The sequence below is a fragment of the Neoarius graeffei genome, chromosome 6 (genome assembly GCF_027579695.1).
Source record: "Neoarius graeffei isolate fNeoGra1 chromosome 6, fNeoGra1.pri, whole genome shotgun sequence".
Taxonomy (NCBI): Eukaryota; Metazoa; Chordata; class Actinopteri; order Siluriformes; family Ariidae; genus Neoarius; species Neoarius graeffei.
Window position 1 is genome coordinate 68,128,639 of NC_083574.1, and position 23,369 is coordinate 68,152,007.

Genomic DNA, 23,369 nt, shown 5'->3' on the forward strand with positions numbered 1-23,369 from the left:
CCAAAAAATCTTATTTCTTTCAGTAGGTTAAAACATTGCTAAAACATGCAGCAATCATTCCATCTATCATTTCATCATTATTCAATGTTCCAAGCGTTCAAATTGCAAGGGAACACCATTTGCCTCTCCCTCCGTGCTGTCCCCCCAACAGTAAAGGGGTGGGGCAATTTTTTCACAATATCCTGTCTTGACAGGACAGCCTTATCTTTCTCTTTGAAGACAAAGGTCGGCTTTCTTGCAGAGCCATGGCATGACCGGCTTCTTTTGACAAATCTTGCCTCTATTTCGAAGACATCCAATTTGATTATCTGGCCAATGAAGAAATGCACTTTCTTCTTCCCCGTGAATTTTGCCACAACATAATCCCCCACATCTAACAACTGGTCTTCCTCATCTGATGTCATATATAATGTTGTTGTCATATATGACCAGTAAATGTGAAAACTTAAGTGTCATCCATATTGGGTAAGCTCAGCCACCAATGGGGTAAGTTGAGCCAGTGGCTCAACTTGCCCCACATCTAATGGCTCGTCTTACCCCGTGGCCACCATTTTGTAGAAAAATGCTAATAAAGGGGATTAGGCTAATCAAAATTATTTTTATTAGCATTCATATCATAGCTTAGAAAGCCACTAACTTAACCCTAATGTGTCTAAATATTATTCTACTTTTGTCTTCTCTAAATCATTTTCACTGTGGACAAACATGGAATTGACTTAGAAAGCACAAAAACACATTTTTATAAATATGTCCCTCACCTAGTTTGACATGTGGTGCTCCTCTCCACAAGTGTAAGTAAATGGTCCCGCCCCCCTTTGAATGTGGTCACATGATCACATTTGTTTACTGTTTCTTAGAAACAGGGGGTGGCTCATCTTACCCTCTGGCTCATCTTATCCCGCTCTCCCCTAATATAATTTAACAAAATAATAATATGAAGAAAACAAAAAAAAACACTATTTGACTATAGGGGTGGCATGGTGGTGTAGTGATGAGCATTGTCCCCTCAGAGCAAGAAGGTTCTGGGTTTGAGCCCAGTGGCTAACAGGAGCCTTTCTGTGTGGAGTTTGCACATTCTCCCCGTGTCTGCATGGGTTTCCTCCAGGTGCTCCATTTTCCCTCCCAGTTCAAAGATATGCGGTTAGATTAACATGAGGTGGCCTTAGGCTGAGGTGCCCTTGAGCGAGGCACCTAACCCCCAACTACTGCCCAGGCACTGTTAGCATGGATGCCCACTGCTCTGGGTATGTGTATGCGTGTATGCTCATTGCTCATCTGTGTGTACATGTGCATGTTCATCTGTGGTTGGTTGAAGAGAGCAACTGGACTTGCTTGACGATTCTTGAAAACGTTTCGCCTCTCCTCCGAAAGGCATCCTCAGTTTTGTCTGACTACTAGGGAGTATCCAGTATTTATCCTCTCATGGATCATCATAGAATCCGAATCAAAATGCTGATGGCTGCATTGTATGTGGCTGATAGATGTCATAGACACCCACCTCTGTTCAATGATGGTCGTTCCAGGTTGACAAAAATGAACGATCCACCCTGGCTAAGATGTCTGCCAGTTTTCTGGAAGTCCTCTCATACTCCCGCACCAGTCGAAGGGAACTCATCCCAAAGTGCGTAGAAACATATCTGTGAAGAAACTCAGTCGTCCAGGTACATAGTAATCTGTGGTTGGTTGAAGAGAGCAACTGGACTTGCTTGACGATTCTTGAAAACGTTTCGCCTCTCCTCCGAAAGGCATCCTCAGTTTTGTCTGACTACTAGGGAGTATCCAGTATTTATCCTCTCATGGATCATCATAGAATCCGAATCAAAATGCTGATGGCTGCATTGTATGTGGCTGATAGATGTCATAGACACCCACCTCTGTTCAATGATGGTAACCACAGATTACTATGTACCTGGACGACTGAGTTTCTTCACAGATATGTTTCTACGCACTTTGGGATGAGTTCCCTTCGACTGGTGCGGGAGTATGAGAGGACTTCCAGAAAACTGGCAGACATCTTAGCCAGGGTGGATCGTTCATTTTTGTCAACCTGGAACGACCATCATTGAACAGAGGTGGGTGTCTATGACATCTATCAGCCACATACAATGCAGCCATCAGCATTTTGATTCGGATTCTATGATGATCCATGAGAGGATAAATACTGGATACTCCCTAGTAGTCAGACAAAACTGAGGATGCCTTTCGGAGGAGAGGCGAAACGTTTTCAAGAATCGTCAAGCAAGTCCAGTTGCTCTCTTCAACCAACCACAGATTACTATGTACCTGGACGACTGAGTTTCTTCACAGATATGTGCATGTTCACTGCCTCAGATGGGTTAAATGCAGAGAGGAATTTTAGAAGTGTACATGTGATGAATAAAGTTGTTGGTGTTCTATTTTACTCACATTGAAATTAAATGAGCAGTGCATGGGAGCATGCATACTCTTAAACAATCTTGACCAGGAGATTGCAATTTCTCCTCGAGGTCGGATAGACCAAAGACCATCATAAAAATGTTACCTACTGCCATCTGGTGAGGCATGTCGCAATACAGATGTGAGTAAAGGGTCAAACTCTTGCAGTTACCAGAGGACCAGCCCCTCACTGTAACTCCAGCGATGTAATCCGCGAAAAGCCAAGGGCTATGGAAATGGAGATTGGTGCGGCCCAATGCACCTTAAGGGCCTGGTTAGTACTGGGTGCAGAAGCCTGCCTGGGAAGATCAGGTGCTGGCATTAGAGGGACTTTGACTCTTAAACAAAACTAAAAAATAGAATCTAAAAAGCCAAGTAATAGTTTTTAATGAACATAAATACTGAGCCCAATATAACAAACCCTTTCACAGTCATTTTATGTTAACATGGCACATTAATTAATTATCTACAGGACACCAAAAGGAACCGTACAGTGATATTGGCTCACACATTAGAGTAACATCCACATGAATGCCAGGACTCAAACATTCCTAGCAGGACATTTCCCAATCAGCATCCTGCTGCTGGTTTGTCTTCTTCCCATAGTGCATCATGGTGCCATGTCTTCCTCCATGTTTTCAGACACCTTTATATCATAGCTATTTGTGCAAATTGTGCAACAGTAGCTCTTCTGTGGGATTGGGCCAGATGGGCTAGCCTTCACTCTCTACGTGCGTCACCGAGCCTTGGGTGTCCGTGACCCTGTCATCAGTTCACCGGTGTCCAAAAGTGGACCACTTTTGGTAGGTACTAATGCTGTATACTGGGAAAACCCCACAAGACTTGCCATTTTGGAGATGCTCTGAGCCAGTCGTCTAGTCATCACAATTTGGCACTTGTCAAAGTCACTCAGACATTAACACTTTCCCATTTTTCCTGCTCCCAGCACATCAGCTTTAAGAACTGACTGTTCACTTGCTGCCTAACATATCCTATCCCTTTGACAGGTGCCATTTTAAGAACATAATGTCTATTATTCGGTTCACATCAGTGGTTTTAATGTTATGGCTCATCCGTGTCTCTCTCTCTCTGTCTCTCATCGTGTTGTGTTGTGTAAGGGAGATGGTGCCTTAACCAGTCCAGGTCTCGTTGCTTTTATTGCTCTCTGTCTCTCTCTGATTATAAAAAAAAAATAAAAATCAACAAAATTCAGGCAGTGAGCTAGCCAGACAAATACAGTTCTGGCTATTCTTGGCAAAAAAGAATATACCATGTTAACACTGGTAATAATAAAACACTCAAAACGCACCTTCATACTAGCTACTTAACATCTGCCTTTTTTTTTCCTGGCAGCAAACTAGCATACTCCCCTCACCTGCTGCACCACTAGCCAGCTACTGTGTGCAAACTAATGCTCTCTTTTTCCCCTGGTAACTTAAGTTAAAATAAAGCACAGGACAAAACATGGTTTAACAATAACTTGTATAGATATACACACACACACACACACACACACACACACACACACACATGCATAAAATTAAACAAACTGACACATTTTAAACAAACTAAAACCTGGAGCATACCTCTGTAATGGCACAGAAGGAAAAGAGGTTGAGCAGTGCCTTACTGCAGTATTTAAGGGCCCTGTGAACATGAATTATCCCTCATCACTCTGCGACCAAAATGCATTATGGCATGCCTCCTACTCCCCCCTCCCCCCATGTCTGCCTCTAGAGAGGATGTCAAAATGAACACACCCTGAATTTTACATGACCTATACTAAATTAATAATAATAATAATAATAATAATAATAATAATAATTTGAAGGAAAATTCAGGGAAACATTCTGATACTGCTGCACATGCATCACATAATTTGTGTGTTACGTTACTTTTCACTTTAACAGCATTTTTCAAGGTCCATTAAGGCTGATATTTATGGTTTTTAATTGGTTAAGTAATGCAGTAGATAATGTTTGTTTATAAAACTGGAATGTAAAATTCTAATAGTTGTTTTAATCAGTTTTATTTGGATATGTGTGTAGGTGGACAAGGATTTCTGTCCCTCTTCCCAATGCTGCCCTCACAGAGAGAACTCAGTTTCGCTGGACACAAACTGGAACTGGAATTGGCAATATGTGGGCCATCGACAATGGTGAAAGTCACATTCTTTCAGGATGTCAATAATCTTGCTATAAAAGAAAAAAAATGTTACTAAGACTTTAGCTACATAACTAAATACAGTGGCTATAAAACATCTACACATCCCTGTTAAAATTTCAGGTATTTTTGATGTAAAAAAAAAAAAAAGAAACCATAATTTAAAAAAATAATAAGAATAAAAATTATATGTCTTTCCACCTTTACTAGGACACAGCAAGGAATGAAATTCAAGCTAAAAGCAAATAGAAAAGTTTCAGGGTGGGGAAAAAAGTTTATAGCCTAAAAACGATTACAGTGGTAAACTTTGAAAAGTTTGTGAACCTTTTACAACCCCAATTCCAAAAAAGTTGGGACAAAGTACAGATTGCAAATAAAACGGAATGCAATAATTTACAAATCTCAAAAACTGATATTGTATTCAAAATAGAACATAGACAACATATCAAATGTCGTCAGTGAGACATTTTGAAATTTCATGCCATATATTGGCTCATTTGAAATTTCATGACAGCAACACATCTCAAAAAAGTTGGGACAGGGGCAATAAGAGGCTGGAAAAGTTAAAGGTACAAAAAAGGAACAGCTGGAGGACCAAATTGCAACTCATTAGGTCAATTGGCAATAGGTCATTAACATGACTGGGTATAAAAAGAGCATCTTGGAGTGGCAGCAGCTCTCAGAAGTAAAGAGGGGAAGAGGATCACCAATCCCCCTAATTCTGCGCCGACAAATAGTGGAGCAATATCAGAAAAGAGTTCGACAGTGTAAAATTGCAAAGAGTTTGAACATATCATCATCTCCAGTGCATAATATCATCAAAAGATTCAGAAAATCTGGAAGAATCTCTGTGCGTAAGGGTCAAGGCCGGAAAATCATACTGGGTGCCCGTGATCGTCGGGCCCTTAGACGGCACTGCATCACATACAGGCATGCTTCTGTATTGGAAATCACAAAATGGGCTCAGGAATATTTCCAGAGAACATTATCTGTGAACACAATTCACCGTGCCATCCGCCGTTGCCAGCTAAAACTCTATAGTTCAAAGAAGAAGCCGTATCTAAACATGATCCAGAAGCGCAGACGTCTTCTCTGGGCCAAGGCTCATTTAAAATGGACTGTGGCAAAGTGGAAAACTGTTCTGTGGTCAGACAAATCAAAATTTGAAGTTCTTTATGGAAATCAGGGACGCCGTGTCATTCGGACTAAAGAGGAAAAGGATGACCCAAGTTATTTTCAGCGCTCAGTTCAGAAGCATGCATCTCTGATGATATGGGGTTGCATTAGTGCATGTGGCATGGGCAGCTTACACATCTGGAAAGACACCATCAATGCTGAAAGGTATATCCAGGTTCTAGAGCAACATATGCTCCCATCCAGACGACGTCTCTTTCAGGGAAGACCTTGCATTTTCCAACATGACAATGCCAAACAACATACTGCATCAATTACAGCATCATGGCTGCATAGAAGGAGGGTCCGGGTACTGAACTGGCCAGGTTGCAGTCCAGATCTTTCACCCACAGAAAACATTTGGTGCATCATAAAATGGAAGATACGACAAAAAAGACCTAAGACAGTTGAGCAACTAGAATCCTACATTAGACAAGAATGGGTTAACATTCCTATCCCTAAACTTGAGCAACTTGTCTCCTCAGTCCCCAGACGTTTACAGACTGTTGTAAAGAGAAAAGGGGATGTCTCACAGTGGTAAACATGGCCTTGTCCCAACTTTTTTGAGATGTGTTGTTGTCATGAAATTTAAAATCACCTAATTTTTCTCTTTAAATGATACACTTTCTCAGTTTAAAGATTTGATATGCCATCTATGTTCTATTCTGAATAAAATATGGAATTTTGAAACTTCCACATCATTGCATTCTGTTTTTATTTACAATTTGTACTTTGTCCCAATTTTTTTGGAATTGGGGTTGTAGAATTTTCAATATTTCTGCATAAATATGACCTAAAACATCATCAGATTTTCACACAAGTCCTAAAAGTAGATAAAGAGAACCCAGTTAAACACACGAGACAAAAATATTATACTTGATCATTTATTTATTGAGGAAAATGATCCAATATTACATGTCTGTGAATGGCAAAAGTATGTGAACCTTTGCTTTCAGTATCTGGTGTGACCCCCTTGTGCAACAATAACTGCAACTAAACATTTCCGGTAACTGTTGATCAGTCCTAAACACCGGCTTGGAGGAATTTTAGCCCATTCCTCCATACAGAACAGCTTCAACTCTGGGATGTTGGTGGGTTTCCTAACATGAACTGCTTGCTTCAGGTCCTTCCACAACATTTCAATTGGATTAAGGTCAGGACTTTGACTTGGCAATTCCAAAACATGAGCTTTATTCTTCTTTAACCATTCTTTGGTAGAATGACTTGTGTGCTTAGGGTCGTTGTCTTGCTGCATGACCCACCTTCTCTTGAGATTCAGTTCACAGACAGATGTCCTGACATTTTCCTTTTGAATTCGCTGGTATAATTCAGAATTCATTGTTCCATCAATGATGGCAAGCCATCCTGACCCAGATGCAGCAAAACAGGCCCAAACCATGATACTACCACCACCATGTTTCACAGATGGGATAAGGTTCTTATGCTAGAATGCAGTGTTTTCCTTTCTCCAAACATAATGCTTCTCATTTAAACCAAAAAACTTCTATGTTGGTCTCATCCATCCACAAAGCATTTTTCCAATAGCCTTCTGGCTTGTCCACATGATCTTTAGTAAACTGCAAATGAGCAGCAATGTTCTTTTTGGAGAGCAGTGGCTTTCTCCTTGCAACCCTACCATGCACACCATTGTTGTTCAGTGTTCTCCTGATGGTGGACTCATGAAAGTTAATATTAGCCGGGGGCGTCGTGGCTCAGGTGGTTAAGGCGCCATACCATGAATGCGGGCGACCCGGGTTCGATTCCGGCCCGAGGTCATTTCCCGATCCCTTCCCGTCTCTCTCTCTCCCGCTCATTTCCTGTCTCTACACTGTCCTATCCAATAAAGGTGCAAAAAGCCCAAAAAAATATCTTAAAAAAAAAAAAAAAAAAAGTTAATATTAGCCAATGTGAGAGAGGCCTTCGGTTGCTTAGAAGTTACCCTGGGGTCCTTTGTGACCTCGCCGACTATCACACGCCCTGCTCTTGGAGTGATCTTTGTTGGTCGACCATTCCTGGGGAGGGTAACAATGGTCTTGAATTTCCTCCATTTGTACACAGTCTGTCTGACTGTGGATTGGTGGAGTCCAAACTCTTTCAAAGATGGTTTTGTAACCTTTTCCAGCCTGATGAGCATCAACAACACTTTTTCTGAGGTCCTCAGAAATCTCCTTTGTTCGTGCCATGATACACTTCCACAAACATGTGTTGTGAAGATCAGACTTTGATAGATCCCTGTTCTTAAAATGAAACAGGGTGCTTACTCACACCTGATTGCCATTCCATTGATTGAAAACACCTGACTTTAATTTCACCTTCAAATTAACTGCTAATCCTAGAGGTTCACATATTTTTGCCACTCACAGATATGTAATTTTGGATCATTTTCCTCAATAAATAACTGATCAAGTATAATATTTTTGTCTCATTTGTTTACCTGGGTGGGCGGCACAGTGGTGTAGTGGTTAGCACTGTCGCCTCACAGCAAGAAGGTCCGGGTTCAAGCCCCGTGGCCGGCGAGGGCCTTTCTGTGCGGAGTTTGCATGTTCTCCCCGTGTCTGCGTGGGTTTCCTCCGGGTGCTCCGGTTTCCCCCACAGTCCAAAGACATGCAGGTTAGGTTAACTGGTGACTCTAAATTGACCGTAGGTGTGAGTGTGAATGGTTGTCTGTGTCTATGTGTCAGCCCTGTGATGACCTGGTGACTTTTCCAGGGTGTACCCCGCCTTTCGCCCGTAGTCAGCTGGGATAGGCTCCAGCTGGGATAGGCTCCAGCTTGCCTGCGACCCTGTAGAACAGGATAAAGTGGCTAGAGATAATGAATGAATGTTTAACTGGGTTCTCTTTATCTACTTTTAGGACTTGTGTGAAAATCTGATGATGTTTTAGGTAATATTTATGCAGAAATATAGAAAATTGTAAAGGGTTCACAAACTTTCAAGCACCACTGTACATGGAAATATTTGATTTCCTTTTAATTTCTCTTAAGTTTAAAATCAGTTTTATTCTCTTTATGCTGATTCTTATTAGCTATCGGTGTGTTCTGTCCCTGGGTGTTCTCACCTGAAATATCTTTCCATAAGAAAAGTGGATAGAATGTATGTAAGGAGATGAATAAGTGATATAATTTTTCATGTGAAGACCTTTTTATCATGCAATGAGTTTAAAACGTGATTGTACAATTGTACATAAATGACCTAAAAACATCATTATTATTGGGTAGGCTTTCACACATTTACAGTGGGGCAAAAAAGTATTTAGTCAGCCACCAATTGTGCAAGTTCTCCCACTTAAAAAGATGAGAGAGGCCTGTAATTTTCATCATAGGTACACTTCAACTATGAGAGACAGAATGGGGGGAAAGAATCCAGGAAATCACATTGTAGGATTTTTAATGAATTAATTGGTAAATTCCTTGGTAAAATAAGTATTTGGTCACCTACAAACAAGCAAGATTTCTGGCTCTCACAGACCTGTAACAACTTCTTTAAGAGGCTCCTCTGTCCTCCACTCGTTACCTGTATTAATGGCACCTGTTTGAACTCATTATCATATAAAAAACACCTGTCCACAACCTCAAACAGTCACACTCCAAACTCCACTATGGCCAAGACCAAAGAGCTGTCAAAGGACACCAGAAACAAAATTGTAGACCTGCACCAGGCTGGGAAGACTGAATCTGCAGTAGATAAGCAGCTTGGTGTGAAGAAATCAACTGTGGGAGCAATTATTAGAAAATGGAAGACATACAAGACCACTGATAATCTCCCTCGATCTGGGGCTCCACGCAAGATCTCACCCCGTGGGGTCAAAATGATCACAAGAACGGTGAGCAAAAATCCCAGAACCACACAGGGGGACCTAGTGAATGACCTGCAGAGAGCTGGGACCAAAGTAACAAAGGCTACCATCAGTAACACACTACGCCGCCAGGGACTCAAATCCTGCAGTGCCAGATGTGTCCCCCTGCTTAAGCCAGTACATGTCCAGGCCCATCTGAAGTTTGCTAGAGAGCATTTGGATGATCCAGAAGAGGATTGGGAGAATGTCATATGGTCAGATGAAACCAAAATAGAACTTTTTGGTAAAAACTCAACTTGTCGTGTTTGGAGGAGAAAGAATGCTGAGTTGCATCCAAAGAACACCATACCTACTGTGAAGCATGAGGGTGGAAACATCATGCTTTGGGGCTGTTTTTCTGCAAAGGGACCAGGACAACTGATCCATGTAAAGGAAAGAATGAATGGGGCCATGTATCGTGAGATTTTGAGTGAAAACCTCCTTTCATCAGCAAGGGCATTGAAGATGAAACATGGCTGGGTCTTTCAGCATGACAATGATCCCAAACACACCGCCTGAGCAACGAAGGAGTGGCTTCGTAAGAAGCATTTCAAGGTCCTGGAGTGGCCTAGCCAGTCTCCAGATCTCAACCCCATAGAAAATCTTTGGAGGGAGTTAAAAGTCCGTGTTGCCCAGCGACAGCCCCAAAACATCACTGCTCTAGAGGAGATCTGCATGGAGGAATGGGCCAAAATACCAGCAACAGTGTGTGAAAACCTTGTGAAGACTTACAGAAAACATTTGACCTCTGTCATTGCCAACAAAGGATATATAACAAAGTATTGAGATGAACTTTTGTTATTGACCAAATACTTATTTTCCACCATAATTTGCAAATAAATTCTTTAAAAATCAGACAATGTGATTTTCTGGATTTTTTTTTCTCATTTTGTCTCTCATAGTTGAAGTGTACCTATGATGAAAATTACAGGCCTCTCTCATCTTTTTAAGTGGGAGAACTTGCACAATTGGTGACTGACTAAATACTTTTTTGCCCCACTGTAGTTAGACAGGGTGGGAGACAATGATTTTCTGCTCACCATGGTTTTAAAGAGTGATTATATAAGTTATTATATCCTTCTTGGCAGTTCAAACCAATCTGGCCCTTTTCCTCTGACCTCTCTTATCAACAAGGCATTTCCACCAACAGAACTGATGCTCACTGATTGTTTTTTGTTTTTTTCACACCATTTTGTGTAAACTCTAGAGACTGTTGTGTGTGAAAACCCCAGGAGATCAGCAGTTTCTGAAATATTCAAATCAGTCAATCTGGCACCAACACCCTTGCCACAGTGAAAGTCACAGAGATCACAATTTTTCCCATTTTGATGTTTGAAGTGAACATTAACTGAAGCTAATGATTTATATCTGCATGATTTTGTGCATTGTGCTGCTGTCAAAGGATTGGCTGATTAGACAACTGCATAAAACAGTAGATGTATGGGTGTACCTAATAAAGTGGCTGGTGAGCGTAATATAAATCAATAACCTGGTCGCTTATGTGGACACATCAAAATTATCATACACCATCATCAGTAATCAGTGAAGTGATTCTGATTAACTCACAGATTAGTAAAGATCAGCTATTTCTACAGAGTTTTCTTCTTGCATTCATATGACTGCTGAAGTCATGGTCTGCAAACAGCTTACAAAGCATGTATGGGATCTCATTGTCAAAACAATCAGGAGAGGGGTACAAAAATTTCCAAAGCATTAGATGTATCATGGAACACCATGAAGGACCTCATCAAGTGACATAAACAAGAACAGGATGACCCTGCAATGTGTAGGGATAGGGTCATAAAAATAGATAGGACCATGTCACGCCACTTGGAAAGGGTAATAAAAAATATCCAAGTCCACCTAAATTTCACCAAAACATCTGCAGCAAAGAGTGGAATAAAATTACCAAATCAAGAAGTTGGTAAACTCTTACTCCAAAACAGTGAGTGCCATATTACAAACAAAAGATGCTTTAGCAAGGTGTCACTGTGTGTACATGGTATCAGCATCAGACTATTGTATATCACATTAAATGTGGAATAAGGTCCCGCAATTTATGTTGGTTTCATTTTTTACATGACATAAACCTGCCATGGCAGTGTAGAACAATATGCTGATAACACTATAGCTGTAAAGAAAAAAAATATGTTCGGACTCAGAATAATGCCACTTAAAATTATGTTAAGCAGTCAGGATAATCATGCTTAAAATTATATTCAGCACACCTAAAGTTACATTTATGTTTTACTTTCCTTCTCCTTCTGTCTTTATTTTGCAGTATATATCGGCCCAGCCTGCCAGCGTTTGTGCTCAGGGAGAGGACAATGCTCACGCAGTGGATGCAAGTATGCAAACTCCTTGTGGATATGTGTCCTGAACCAATTGCTGACTTTCTTTAGTGGATGACTATTTTGTTTCACAGAGACTGTCCATTATTTGATTGGGTGCATGGGTTTATTTGTTCTATAAATTCATTACTAATAGTGGTACATTCTGTTTCCACTATTTTGTTTTTGCTGTTAGGTGTGACTTGGGTTTCAGCGGGCAAGCTTGTGAGCTAGCTACTCAGACCTTTCCTGCTTTTCTGTCAGAGGGATTTTCTAGTCCAAGGCTCTCCTCTTACCACAGCTTCTCCTCTCTGCATGGTGCAGAAGTTAGCTTTGGTTGTGGGGTTTTAGCCAGTGGAAAGGCCTTGGTCTTCAACAAAGACAGCAGGAGACATTTGGTTACTGCTCTACTAGACAGCTCTCAGGCCAGGTAGACACATACACATGCGTTTTCATTTGTCTAAACTTTTATCAAAAAAAAAAAAAACTATGTTTACTAACCTGTATAGTACCAGTCAAAGGTTTGGACACACTTACTCATTACTTTGACTGAGTAAGTGTGTCCAAACTTTTAACTGGTACTGTACGAACACAAAATCTGACATTTTGAACAGAAATGCACTTTTTTTTTCAGTTACCAAAGGGAAAACCATTTTGGATCATATTCACCTGATCCACACAAATATCATGACCTTTTTAAGATTTTTTTTTAACCAAAAGCATGGTTTTATCCCAAAACATGGTTAACCTCTCTTCCAAAAGTGCCATTTTAGCAAGTGAAGATATATCTTATCTAAAAAGCTTCTCTAATATTCCACATTATATTATCCATTAACCTATTTCTAGACACATTTATGAATTTCAAACTTAAAATGGATGACTGTCATTCTAAGTGATAATGAATCATAGTTTCTTTAGAATTCTACTGCTCATATCATGAGTTACTTCATCAAAAAGATTTGTAAGCCCATTTCAGAAGCATCCACGCAAGCCCAATTGACCTCCGCCATGCATTACTGGTGCACCCTTCTGTTTTGGATCAAATCCTTTCTTTCAATACACTTTGGCCTTTCTATCACTTTGGTAGAAGTTAGCCTTGGTTTCAGAACTTTCGTGGCTCATTTCTATGCAAATTCTTGCAAATTTCTTTGCAAATTCAATTATGGCTCTCTGATTCTTACTGCCGATGAGTGCTTGCATCTTGTGGCATGGCCTCTATATCTCTACTCTCTGTGTCTTCTTTAAATGATGGATTCTGATACCTTTAGTGCTGTCCTGTGGAGGCTGCTGATGAACTCCTGGACTGTTGTTTTTGCTTTTTTGTTCACAGAACTCACAACTGCTGTTGTTTTCCTTGACTGACCTGTTCAATGTCTGGTTGTTAGTACACCAGTGGTTTCTTTCTTTTTCAGGACAGTCCAAGTTGTTGTACTGGCTATGCCCACATACTGTGTATATATACAGTCATGTCCATAACCGAGGAGACCGAACCGCAGCCTCCAGTAAGGCTAAAGGGGGAGGGGTGTGTGTGTTTATTAACAACTCTTGGTGTGGAGATATACAGACTGTTTACAAGCACTGTTCTCCAGATGTGGAGCTGTTACTGCTGAAATGCCACCCCTATTATTTACCAAGGGAATTCACTGCTGTGTTTTTGGCCGCTGTTTACATCCCCCCATGAGCTAACTCCACAGCAGCACTCAACAAACTCCATGATGACATCAGCAGGTTAGAGACGGCTCATCCTGATGCTGTTTTTATCATTGCCAGTGACTTTAATCAGTGCAATTAACTGACAGTATTCCCAAAATATTGTCAACATGTGGACATCCCCATCCATGATAAGAACACGCTGGACCATGTTTACAGCAACATTAGCGGTGCATACAGGGCCGCCCCCCGCCCCCCACTTTGGACACTCAGACCACCTCTCTCTGTTCCTGTACCCGACCTACAGACAAAGACTAAAACAGACCAACCCTGTCACAAAACAAGTCAAACTCTGGAGCCCAGAGACTGAGAGCACCCTTCAGGACTGTTTTGCTTGAGCAGACTGGGATGTGTTTAAAGCTGCAGCCACTTTGGAGGACTCTTCTGTCAGTATACAGGACTATCCTGAGTATGTGACTGGGTACATCAGCACATGTGTCTGCAACATCGTGCCCACCATACAGATCAGGAAGTTCCCCAACCAAAAGCCCTGGGTAAACAGTCAGGTACAACGCATGCTGCATGCTTGCTCTCTTGCATTTAGATCAGGCAATGAGACGGAGTACAAAGCGGTGAGGTACGGACTGAGGAAAGCCATTACAGCGGCCAAGAGGCAGTACAGAGAGAAGCTGGATGGCTTCTATTCTACTGCTGACCCTGGGCAAATGTAGCAAGGCCTGCAACACATCACAGACTACAGGACCACCACCAGCACCATCAGCTCCACAGACAGCCTGCCAGATGACCTCAACACTTTCTACACTCGCTTTGAGACCTCCAGCTCCAGCACAGAGAGGAGGCACACACACACCTCAACCACCCAACCCCTCTCCCCCCTGCCAACAGTCTCATCAAGCCAGGTAGACAAAACTCTGAGGAGGATCAACCCCAGGAAGGCAGCAGGACCAGACAACATCCCTGGGCAGGCCCTCAGAGTATGTGCCAATGAGCTGGCTGATGTTTTCACCACTATCTTCAATCTTTCCCTCAGCCAGAGCACTGTTCCCTCCTGCTTCAAGACCACAACCATCGTCCCTCTTCCCAAGAAGAGCCCACCCACCTGCCTGAATGATTACAGGCCAATAGCACTCACTCCAATCATCTCAAAGTGCTTTGAGAGAATGGTACTGGCCCACATTCAGAACAACATACTGGAAACCCTGGACCCCCTGCAGTATACTTACAGGCCCAACAGGTCCACCTCAGATGCCATCACTGCTGCCCTCCATTATGCCCTCTCCCACTTGGAAAACAAAGACTCTTACATCAGGATGCTCTTTGTTGACTACAGCTCTGCCTTCAACATGGTGATCCCCTACAAACTCATCCATAAACTCTCCACACTTGGTTTGCACCCCACCCTCTGTGACTGGCTTTTCGACTTCCTGACTGGCAGGCCCCAGACTGTCAGGATTGGTAATAGGACTTCATCCAACATCATTACGAACATTGGCACCCCACAGGGATGTGTCCTCAGCCCCATCCTCTACACTCTGTTCACCCATAACTGTGTCGCCTGCTACAAGGACAACATCGTCCTGAAGTTCGCAGATGACACCGCAGTGATAGGACGCGTCACTGGTGGTGACAAAACACCCTACAGGAGGGAGGTGGCCAGTCTGGTGTCATGGTGTGAGGACAACAACCTCACCCTCAAGACGAAGGAGATGATAGTGGACATGAGGAAGGAGAGGAGATCTCATTGGTCACCGTTCATCTGAGAGCTTGAGGTGGAGAGGGTGAGCAGCTTCAAATACCTGGGTGTTCACATATCAGTGAGGACCTCACATGGACACTCAACACTACACAGCTGGTTAGGAAGGCTCAACAGTGGCTGTACTTTCTGAGGAGGCTGAGGAAGTTTGGTATGTCACCCAAGATCCTCAGCAACTTCTACAGCTGCGTGATTGAGAGCATCCTGACCAATTGCATCACTGTGTGGTATGGCAGCACTACAGCAATGGACTGCAAACACCTGCAAAGGGTGGTGAAGACTGCTGAGAGGATCACCAAAACTCCACTGCCTTCTCTGCAGAGCATCTACCACTGCAGAGTCCACAGGAGAACTGCCTCCGTCCTCAAGGACCCCACCCACCCAAGCATGGACTGTTCACACTTCTACCCTCAGGCCGGAGGTACAGAAGTGTGAAATCTAAAACTGTCAGACTAAAAAACTCTTTCTTTCCCACCACCCTCAGACTCCTGAACAGCTGACAGGAGTCTATAACCATGGACTACCTCCCTGTAAACTGTCCTTGACTGTTTACATCTGTTTACATTTGTTTGCACATTACTGCCCTTTTTGCTGCCGTTCCTTGACTACATCTGGTTAAATTGTTTGCACATATTTGCACATTACTGACATTTTGCTGCTGTTTCCTTGACCGGTTACATTGTTTGCACATTCGCACATTACTGCCCTTCTGCTGCTACGTCGGATCATTGGCTTATTTTTTGTATTACACTACCTATTTTGCACTACATTTACCTTAATTTTTTTTCAATACTGGGTGCTTTGTTTTTGTTGCTTTTGCTTTCTTTGCTTTTATTTTTGCACTATATTGCCTTTTTCTTCTTCCGCCTATTTATTTATTTGTAATTGGCATTCATGGTGGACAGCAAACTAAGAATTTCATTGTGCAAGTGGACATGTCCTAACTGTGCATATGACAATAAACACTTTGAACTTGAATAAGAATTTAGACAGTGACACATATTTTCATTATTTTGCTTCTGTTCACAAGTGAATCAAACATGTGAAAAAAAAGAAGGGAAGTGTGGGGGGAGATCAGTGCAGGTGCCAGAGGGCCTAAGCTGGCCAGAGGCAGGGTGGCAGGTGGGTGCTGGCAGCGTCTGAGTCCTTTTGCAAAGCTCCAGAAGTTGGGGAAGCCAGCAGATCTGCCGATGGTGAGTGAGAGGCTGTCTGGCTTATTCTGTGTTGTCCTCAGCATCAGCGAGGTGTCTTGAGCAAAGCCTGGAAGCAAAAGTGAATTGAATTGCATTGACTGAGCTTCACTAACTTCTGTGTTATGGGAGTGCCTTTTTAAACTCCCCTGGCTGCTTGAGGAGGGTGCATTGCAGCACTGATCATACCACTCCAGCTGCATGTGATCAGCAGGCCCCGCCCCATAATCATGCTGCTCTCGGCTGTCCAAAACGGTGGTGCTGAATCGCCAAAATCCTTTCAGCACCACGGGAGTGGTAGAGTGAGGAACGATGTGCTGCTTTTGTGGCAGTCTTCTCTGGCTGATACTGATCAGCCATAACATTAAAACCACCTGTCGAATATTGTGTTGGTCCCCATTGTGCCACCAAACCAGCTCTGACCCATTAAGGCATGGACTACAGGAGACCTCTAAAGGTGTGCTGTAGCTGGTATCTGGCACCAAGACATTAGTAGCAGAACCTTTCAGTCCTGTAAGTTGCGAGATTGAGTCTCCATGGATCAGACTTTTTTGTCCCGTACACCCCAGAGATGCTCAAATTGATTCAGATCTGGGGAATTTGGAGGCTAAGTGAACACAATAGGACATACATTTTTTGATGGCTAGTTAATTGACAAAATCAATGGAGCAGATTTAAGTTTTTGTGCTTGATACATTCTTAAGACTTAACAGAATCACCTCAAGTGACCAAAATGGTTCATCACAATGGGTAAGGTCATATTTTTTTCACACATTCCCACACAGTTCTAAAACTTTTTTTTATATCATCATTTATTAGGGCCTGAGCACCGAGGTGCATCGTAGGTGCAAAGCACTATTGTTTTCAGCATGTTTTTTCTTGTTATTAGGGCCCGAGCACTGAGGTGCAGAGCCCTATTGTTTTTGGCATGTTTTATTATTATTATTATTATTATTATTATTATTATTATTATTATTATTATCATTAAAGTACTGCTCTTTTCTCTCATGGTGCTGAGTTCATCCCTTAAACCTGAGGCAGTCATAAGTCTGGTGAATTATTTGATGGATAGAGTCCTCCTGAGTATGTGAGCAGTTCCAAGGAGAACGATCTTCTGAAGCTCTTCAATTCTGATGTTCCCAGGCATCTTGGTGGTGTATTTTTCAATTCCCTTTTTAACAAGCCCAATGGCACCAATGACCACCGGAACTGTTGCTGTTTTCATGCCCCACATTCTCTCTGTTTCTATCTCTAGAGCTTTATACTTTGATAGTTTTTCTGTTGTCTTCAAAGAGGTGGTCCTTTCTGTGGGGACAGACATGTCAATGAGCAGGCAGGTTCTCTCCTTCTTGTCTTTCACTGCTATATCTGGTCTGTTCACCTTGATTTCTTTGTCAGTTTAAATCAGCATATCCCAGAGTATAGAAGCTACTTCATTTTCAGTAACTGCTGAGGGCTTGTGTTCATAATATTTGTCTTGCACTTTGGTATCGTGCTTACAAATTGCCCTGTGGAGATATGTTGCTGCCTTGTTATGCCTCTACTTTGACAAGTTCCGGGCATCCTGAGACAAGGTGGTCTTCTGTCTCTTGATATTGATTGCAAATTCTGCACACTGGATTGGAGCCATCTTTCAGAATCTTATTTTGATAATAATTTGTCTTGATGCATTGATCTTGGGCTGCAATGATGAAACCTTCTGTTTCTGATTTAAGACCAGCTGTTCTCAGCCATTTGTGGGTTTGGACTTGGTCTACGTCTTTGTCACTTATTCTATTATTATTATTATTATTATGGCCCGAGCACCAAGGTGGCCTGCACCGTAGGTACACAGCCCTATTGTTTTTGGCATATTATTATTATTATTATTATTATTATTATTTTATTTCTCCATGGAAAACCTCATTTTTGAGGCACTTACAATGCTCAAAAACTCATGAATTTTGGCACACTGATCAAATGGTGGCATGGTCACCTCACAGCAAGAAGGTTCTGGGTTCGAGCCTAGCAACTGGCAGGGGCCTTTCTGTGTGGAGTTTGTATGTTCTCCCCGTGTCTGCGTGGGTTTCCTCCGGGCGCTCTGGTTTCCCCCACAGTTCAAAGACATGTGGTTAGGTTAATATGGGGCAGACTTGGGCTGAGGTGCCCTTGAGTGAGGCACCTAACTCTCAACTGTTCCCCGGGCACTGTTAGCATGGCTGCCCACTGCTCTGGGTATGTGTATATGCTCATTGCTAATGTGTGTATATGTTCACTGCTTCAGATGGGTTAAATGCAGAGAGGAATTTCATAAGCATGTGATGAATAAAGTTGTTGGTGTTCTTCTTCTTCTTCTTGAAAAATGTGCGTAAAATCACAAAGTTACACTGAGCAAGGGACTGGGCATGGTCCTGGAGCTCTCTACCGCTCCCAAGAACAAGCTATGGTTGAGATGAAGTTGCTTGGATCAGCAGGAGATTTGGTGTGATCGATACTGTTGTAATACAGGACAAAATTCACTTGGTTGTCTTTGACTCCGCCCAACAGGAAGTCAGCCATGTTGGATGGAATGTGGGATTTTGAAAATTTCCCATGCTGTTTTGAGGCACTTACAATGGCTTAAAACTCATGAAATTTTGCAAATATTTTTGTCCTATGATACAATTTGAAGTGATATGGTAAATTCGTCTAGTTGGGCTTCATTAACTCCATAGCACCACCTAGTTCAAAAGTACAGATTTGACACCTTGTACATATTCAAAAATTCATGAAATTTGGTAGACACATCAGTCATGTGCACCAAAACTCAGCCATAGGGGTTTGATCCCAGGTGTGTCCGGAGCCATAGCGCCCCCATATGTCATTGAGACTCCTGCCTTGTATATAGTTTCACCTATCCATGTCAAATTTGGTAGGTGTGTGGAGTGCCCCAAGCTGAACAAAATTGCCAATATATTGCATCAGCCATACTCAACAGGAAGTGAGATATTTTTGGTTTTGTGCATTTTGACACGTTTTACATTTTAACAAACTCCTCCGAGGGGATTTGTTGGATCCATGCCATATTTGGTAGACATCATGGCAAGATGTCGCTGATATTAAATTGCAAAGGGATTTTTGATACGTCACAAGATTTTGAAATGGCAAACCAATAAATTTATATGTTATGCCACGCAAACAGGAAGTGAGTCATATATTCACTATGCATTGCCTGATATGGCTCAAACATCACAGGTTATAGGATATCATGGTTCTGAAGATATTCACATGCCCAAAGACACCCTCTGGTATAGCACCACCATTTGGACATGGACAGTAATGACTCTATTGCCAAAACATGTGTTACATCTTGATGTACTCTTCCTAGGTGGTTTGTTGGATTCATGCCATATTTGGTACATGTCATGTCAAGATGTTGCTGATTTTAAGTTGCAGTGGGATTGGGCCGTATTGTTTTTGGCATGTTTTTCTTATTATTATTCTTTTTCTATAATTACAGCTTTGACACCTTGGAAATTTTCGAAAACTCAAGAAATTTCATGCACTCATGAAAACAATGCAAAGGTTAATTATTATTAGGTTATTTGCCTTGGGTGAGGCTAGAAGACACCATAGCGCCCCCTAAAATGTTAGATTCAAATTTATAGCTTTGGATGCCACATTGAGACTCCTGCCCTGTATACAGTTTCACCTATCCGTGCCAAATTTAGTAGGTGTGTGGAGTGCCCCTAGACGAACAAAATCGCTCATACATTGCCTCAGCCATACTCAACAGGATGTGAGATATTTTTGGTTTTGTGCATTTTGACAGGTTTTACATTTTAATGAACAACTCCTAGGTGGTTTGTTGGATCCAAGCCATATTTGGTATACGTCATGGCAACATGTTGCTGATGTTAAATTGCGAGGGGATTTGCAATATGTCACAAGATGTTGAAATGTCGAACCAATAAATTAATACGTTACGCCACGCAAACAGGAAGTGAGTCATAAATTCACCATGCATTGTCTGATATGGCTCGAACTTCACAGATTATAGGATATCATGGTTCAGAAGATATCCACATGCCCAAAGGTACCCTCTGGTATAGCACCACCATTTGGACATGGACATTAATGACTCTATTGCCAAAACATGTCTTACATCTTGATGTACTCTTCCTAGGTGGTTTGTTGGATTCATGCCATATTTGGTACATGTCATGTCAAGATGTTGCTGATTTTAAGTTGCAGTGGGATTGGGCCGTATTGTTTTCGGCATGTTTTTTTCTTATTATTATTCTTTTTTTTCTTATTATTATTCTTTTTCTATAATTACAGCTTTGACACCTTGGAAATGTTGCTGATTTTAAGTTGTGAAGGGATTTGCGATATCTTGCAAGATGTTGAAATGGTGAACCAATAAATTTGTTATGCCTCACGAACAGGAAGCATGTCAAAAAATGCACTGCCTGATATGGCTAAAAATTCACAGGTTATAGGATACAATGGTTCTGATGATATCCACATGCCCAATTTGACCCTCCGGTATAGCGCCACTATTTGGACGTGAACAGTAATGATTCTATTGCCTAAAAACTTTGACTCATGAAATTTGGTACTCACATCAGTCCTGGCCACTGCTACTCATGGATAGAGGCTTGACCCCAGATTTGTCCATTGGACTCCATAGTACCCCCCATGTCATTTGAGACTTCTGCCTGGTATATAGTTTCACCTATCAGTGTCAAAATTGGTAGGTGTGTGGGGTGCCCCAAGATGAACAAAACTGAAATGCACATTGTCAATTGACTTCCAACAGGATTTGTGATATCTTGCATGATGTTGAAATGGCGAACCAATAAATTTGCATGTTTCGCCATGCAAAAAAAAAGTGTGTCATAAATTTACCATGCATTGCCTGATGGAGGTAAAACCTTACAGGTTATAAGACATCAGGGTTCTGATGATATCCCCATGCCCAAAGTGAGCCTCTCATGTAGCGCCACCATTTGGATCTGGACAGTAATAATTCTATTGCCAAAAAACTCTGACTCATGAAATTTGGTACGCACATCAGTCCTGGCCACTGCTACTCAGAGATAGAGGCTTGGCCCCAGGTGCAATGCCATATTGTTTTCGGCATGTTCTTTTGTGTGAGGGCCCTTTATCGCTGCAAGCAGCTATATTTATTATTGGGGCCCGAGCACCAAGGTGCAGGCCTCGTGCAAAGCCCTATTGTTTTTGTCCTGTTTTATTATTATTATTATTATTATTATTATTATATTTTTTCTTATTATTTTTTCTCCATGTGAAAACTCATTTTTGAGGCCCATGCGATGCTCCAAACTCATGAATTTCGGAACACTGATCAAATGTGCATAAAATCACAAAGTTACATTGAGCAAGGGACTGAGTGTGGTCCCAGAACTCTATAGTGCCTCTGAGAACAGGCTATGGTTGAGATGCTGTTGCTTGGGTCAGCACGAAAGTTGGTGTGATCGATACTCTTCTGATACAGGACAAATTTCACTTGGTTGTATTTGACTCTGCCCAAAAGGAAGTCAGCCATGCTGAATGGAATGTGGGATTCTGAAATTTTCCCACGCTGTTTTGAGGGGCTTACCATGGCTAAAATCTCATGAAATTTTACACATACATTTGTCCTATGATACAATTTGAGGAGATATGGTACATTTCTGCATGCTAACATCAGCGTTCTCCCCAGTGAATGAGAGGGTCGTTTCCCTGCACCTTCAGGTTGGGGAACGGTCTCTGACTGTCATTTGCACCTATGCGCCGAATGGTAGTTCAGAGTACCCGGCCTTCTTGGAGTCCTTGAGTGGGGTGCTAGACAGTGCACCACTAGGGGACTCCATTGTTTTACTGGGGGACTTCAATGCTCATGTGAGCAATGACAGTGAGACTTGGAGGGGGGTGATTGGGAGGAATGGCCTGCCCGATCTGAACCTGAGCAGTGTTCTATTGTTGGACTTCTGTGCCATGCACGGTTTGGCCATAACAAACACCATGTTAGAGTAAAAGGGTGCCCATAAGTGCACGTGGCACAAGGACACCCTAGGCTGTAGATTGATGACTGGCTTTGTAGTTGTTTCATCTGATCTACGACCATATGTCTTGGACACTCAGGTGAAGAGAGGAGCAGAGCTGTCAACTGATCACTACCTGGTGGCAAGCTGGATCAGATGGCAGGGGAGGAGGCCAGACAGACTTGGTAGGCCCAAACGTGTAGTGAGGGTATGCTGGGAATGTCTCACGGAGGCTCCTGTCCATCGGATCTTCAACTGCCACATCCAGCAGAGCTTCAACTGCATACCAGGGGAGGATGGGGATATTGAGTCTGAGTGGACCATGTTCCGCACCTCCATTGCTGAGGTGGCCATGCAGAGCTGTGGCTACAAGGTTGTTGGTGCCTGTTGTGGCGATAATCCCCTAACCCAGTGGTGGACACCTGTGGTGAGGGGAGCCATCAAGCTGAAGAAGGAGTCCTATCAGGCTTGGTTAGCCTGTGGGTCTCCAGAGGCAGCTGACAGATAGTAAGTCAGACTCGTTCCTGGTGCATGTGGGACTCTGCCAAGGCTGCCCTTTGTTGCCAGTTCTGTTCATAACTTTTATGGACAGAATTTCTAGGTGCAGCCAATGGGTGGAGGGTGTCTGGTTTGGTGGCAGCAGGATCACATCTCTGCTTTTTGCAGATGAAGTGGTCCTGTTGGCTTCATTGATCTGTGATTTGCAGCATGTGCTGGGACGGTTTGCAGCTGAGTGTGAAGTGGCTGGGATGAGGATCAGCACCTCCAAGTCTGTGGCCATGGCGCTCAGCCGGAAATGGGTGGAGTGCGTACTCCGGGTCAGGGGGGAGT

At 42.4% G+C, this 23,369-nt stretch overlaps 1 protein-coding gene across 1 annotated transcript in view; it reads left to right on the forward strand.

The window, feature by feature from the left end:
• LOC132888311 (reelin-like) overlaps nucleotides 1-23,369 on the forward strand; it is a 1,389,809-nt gene that overhangs the window by 561,483 nt on the left and 804,957 nt on the right. The window contains 3 exon segments of the mRNA XM_060924376.1: nucleotides 4,464-4,573; nucleotides 11,868-11,934; nucleotides 12,113-12,346. Of these exon segments, the coding sequence (XP_060780359.1) occupies nucleotides 4,464-4,573; nucleotides 11,868-11,934; nucleotides 12,113-12,346 (411 nt within the window).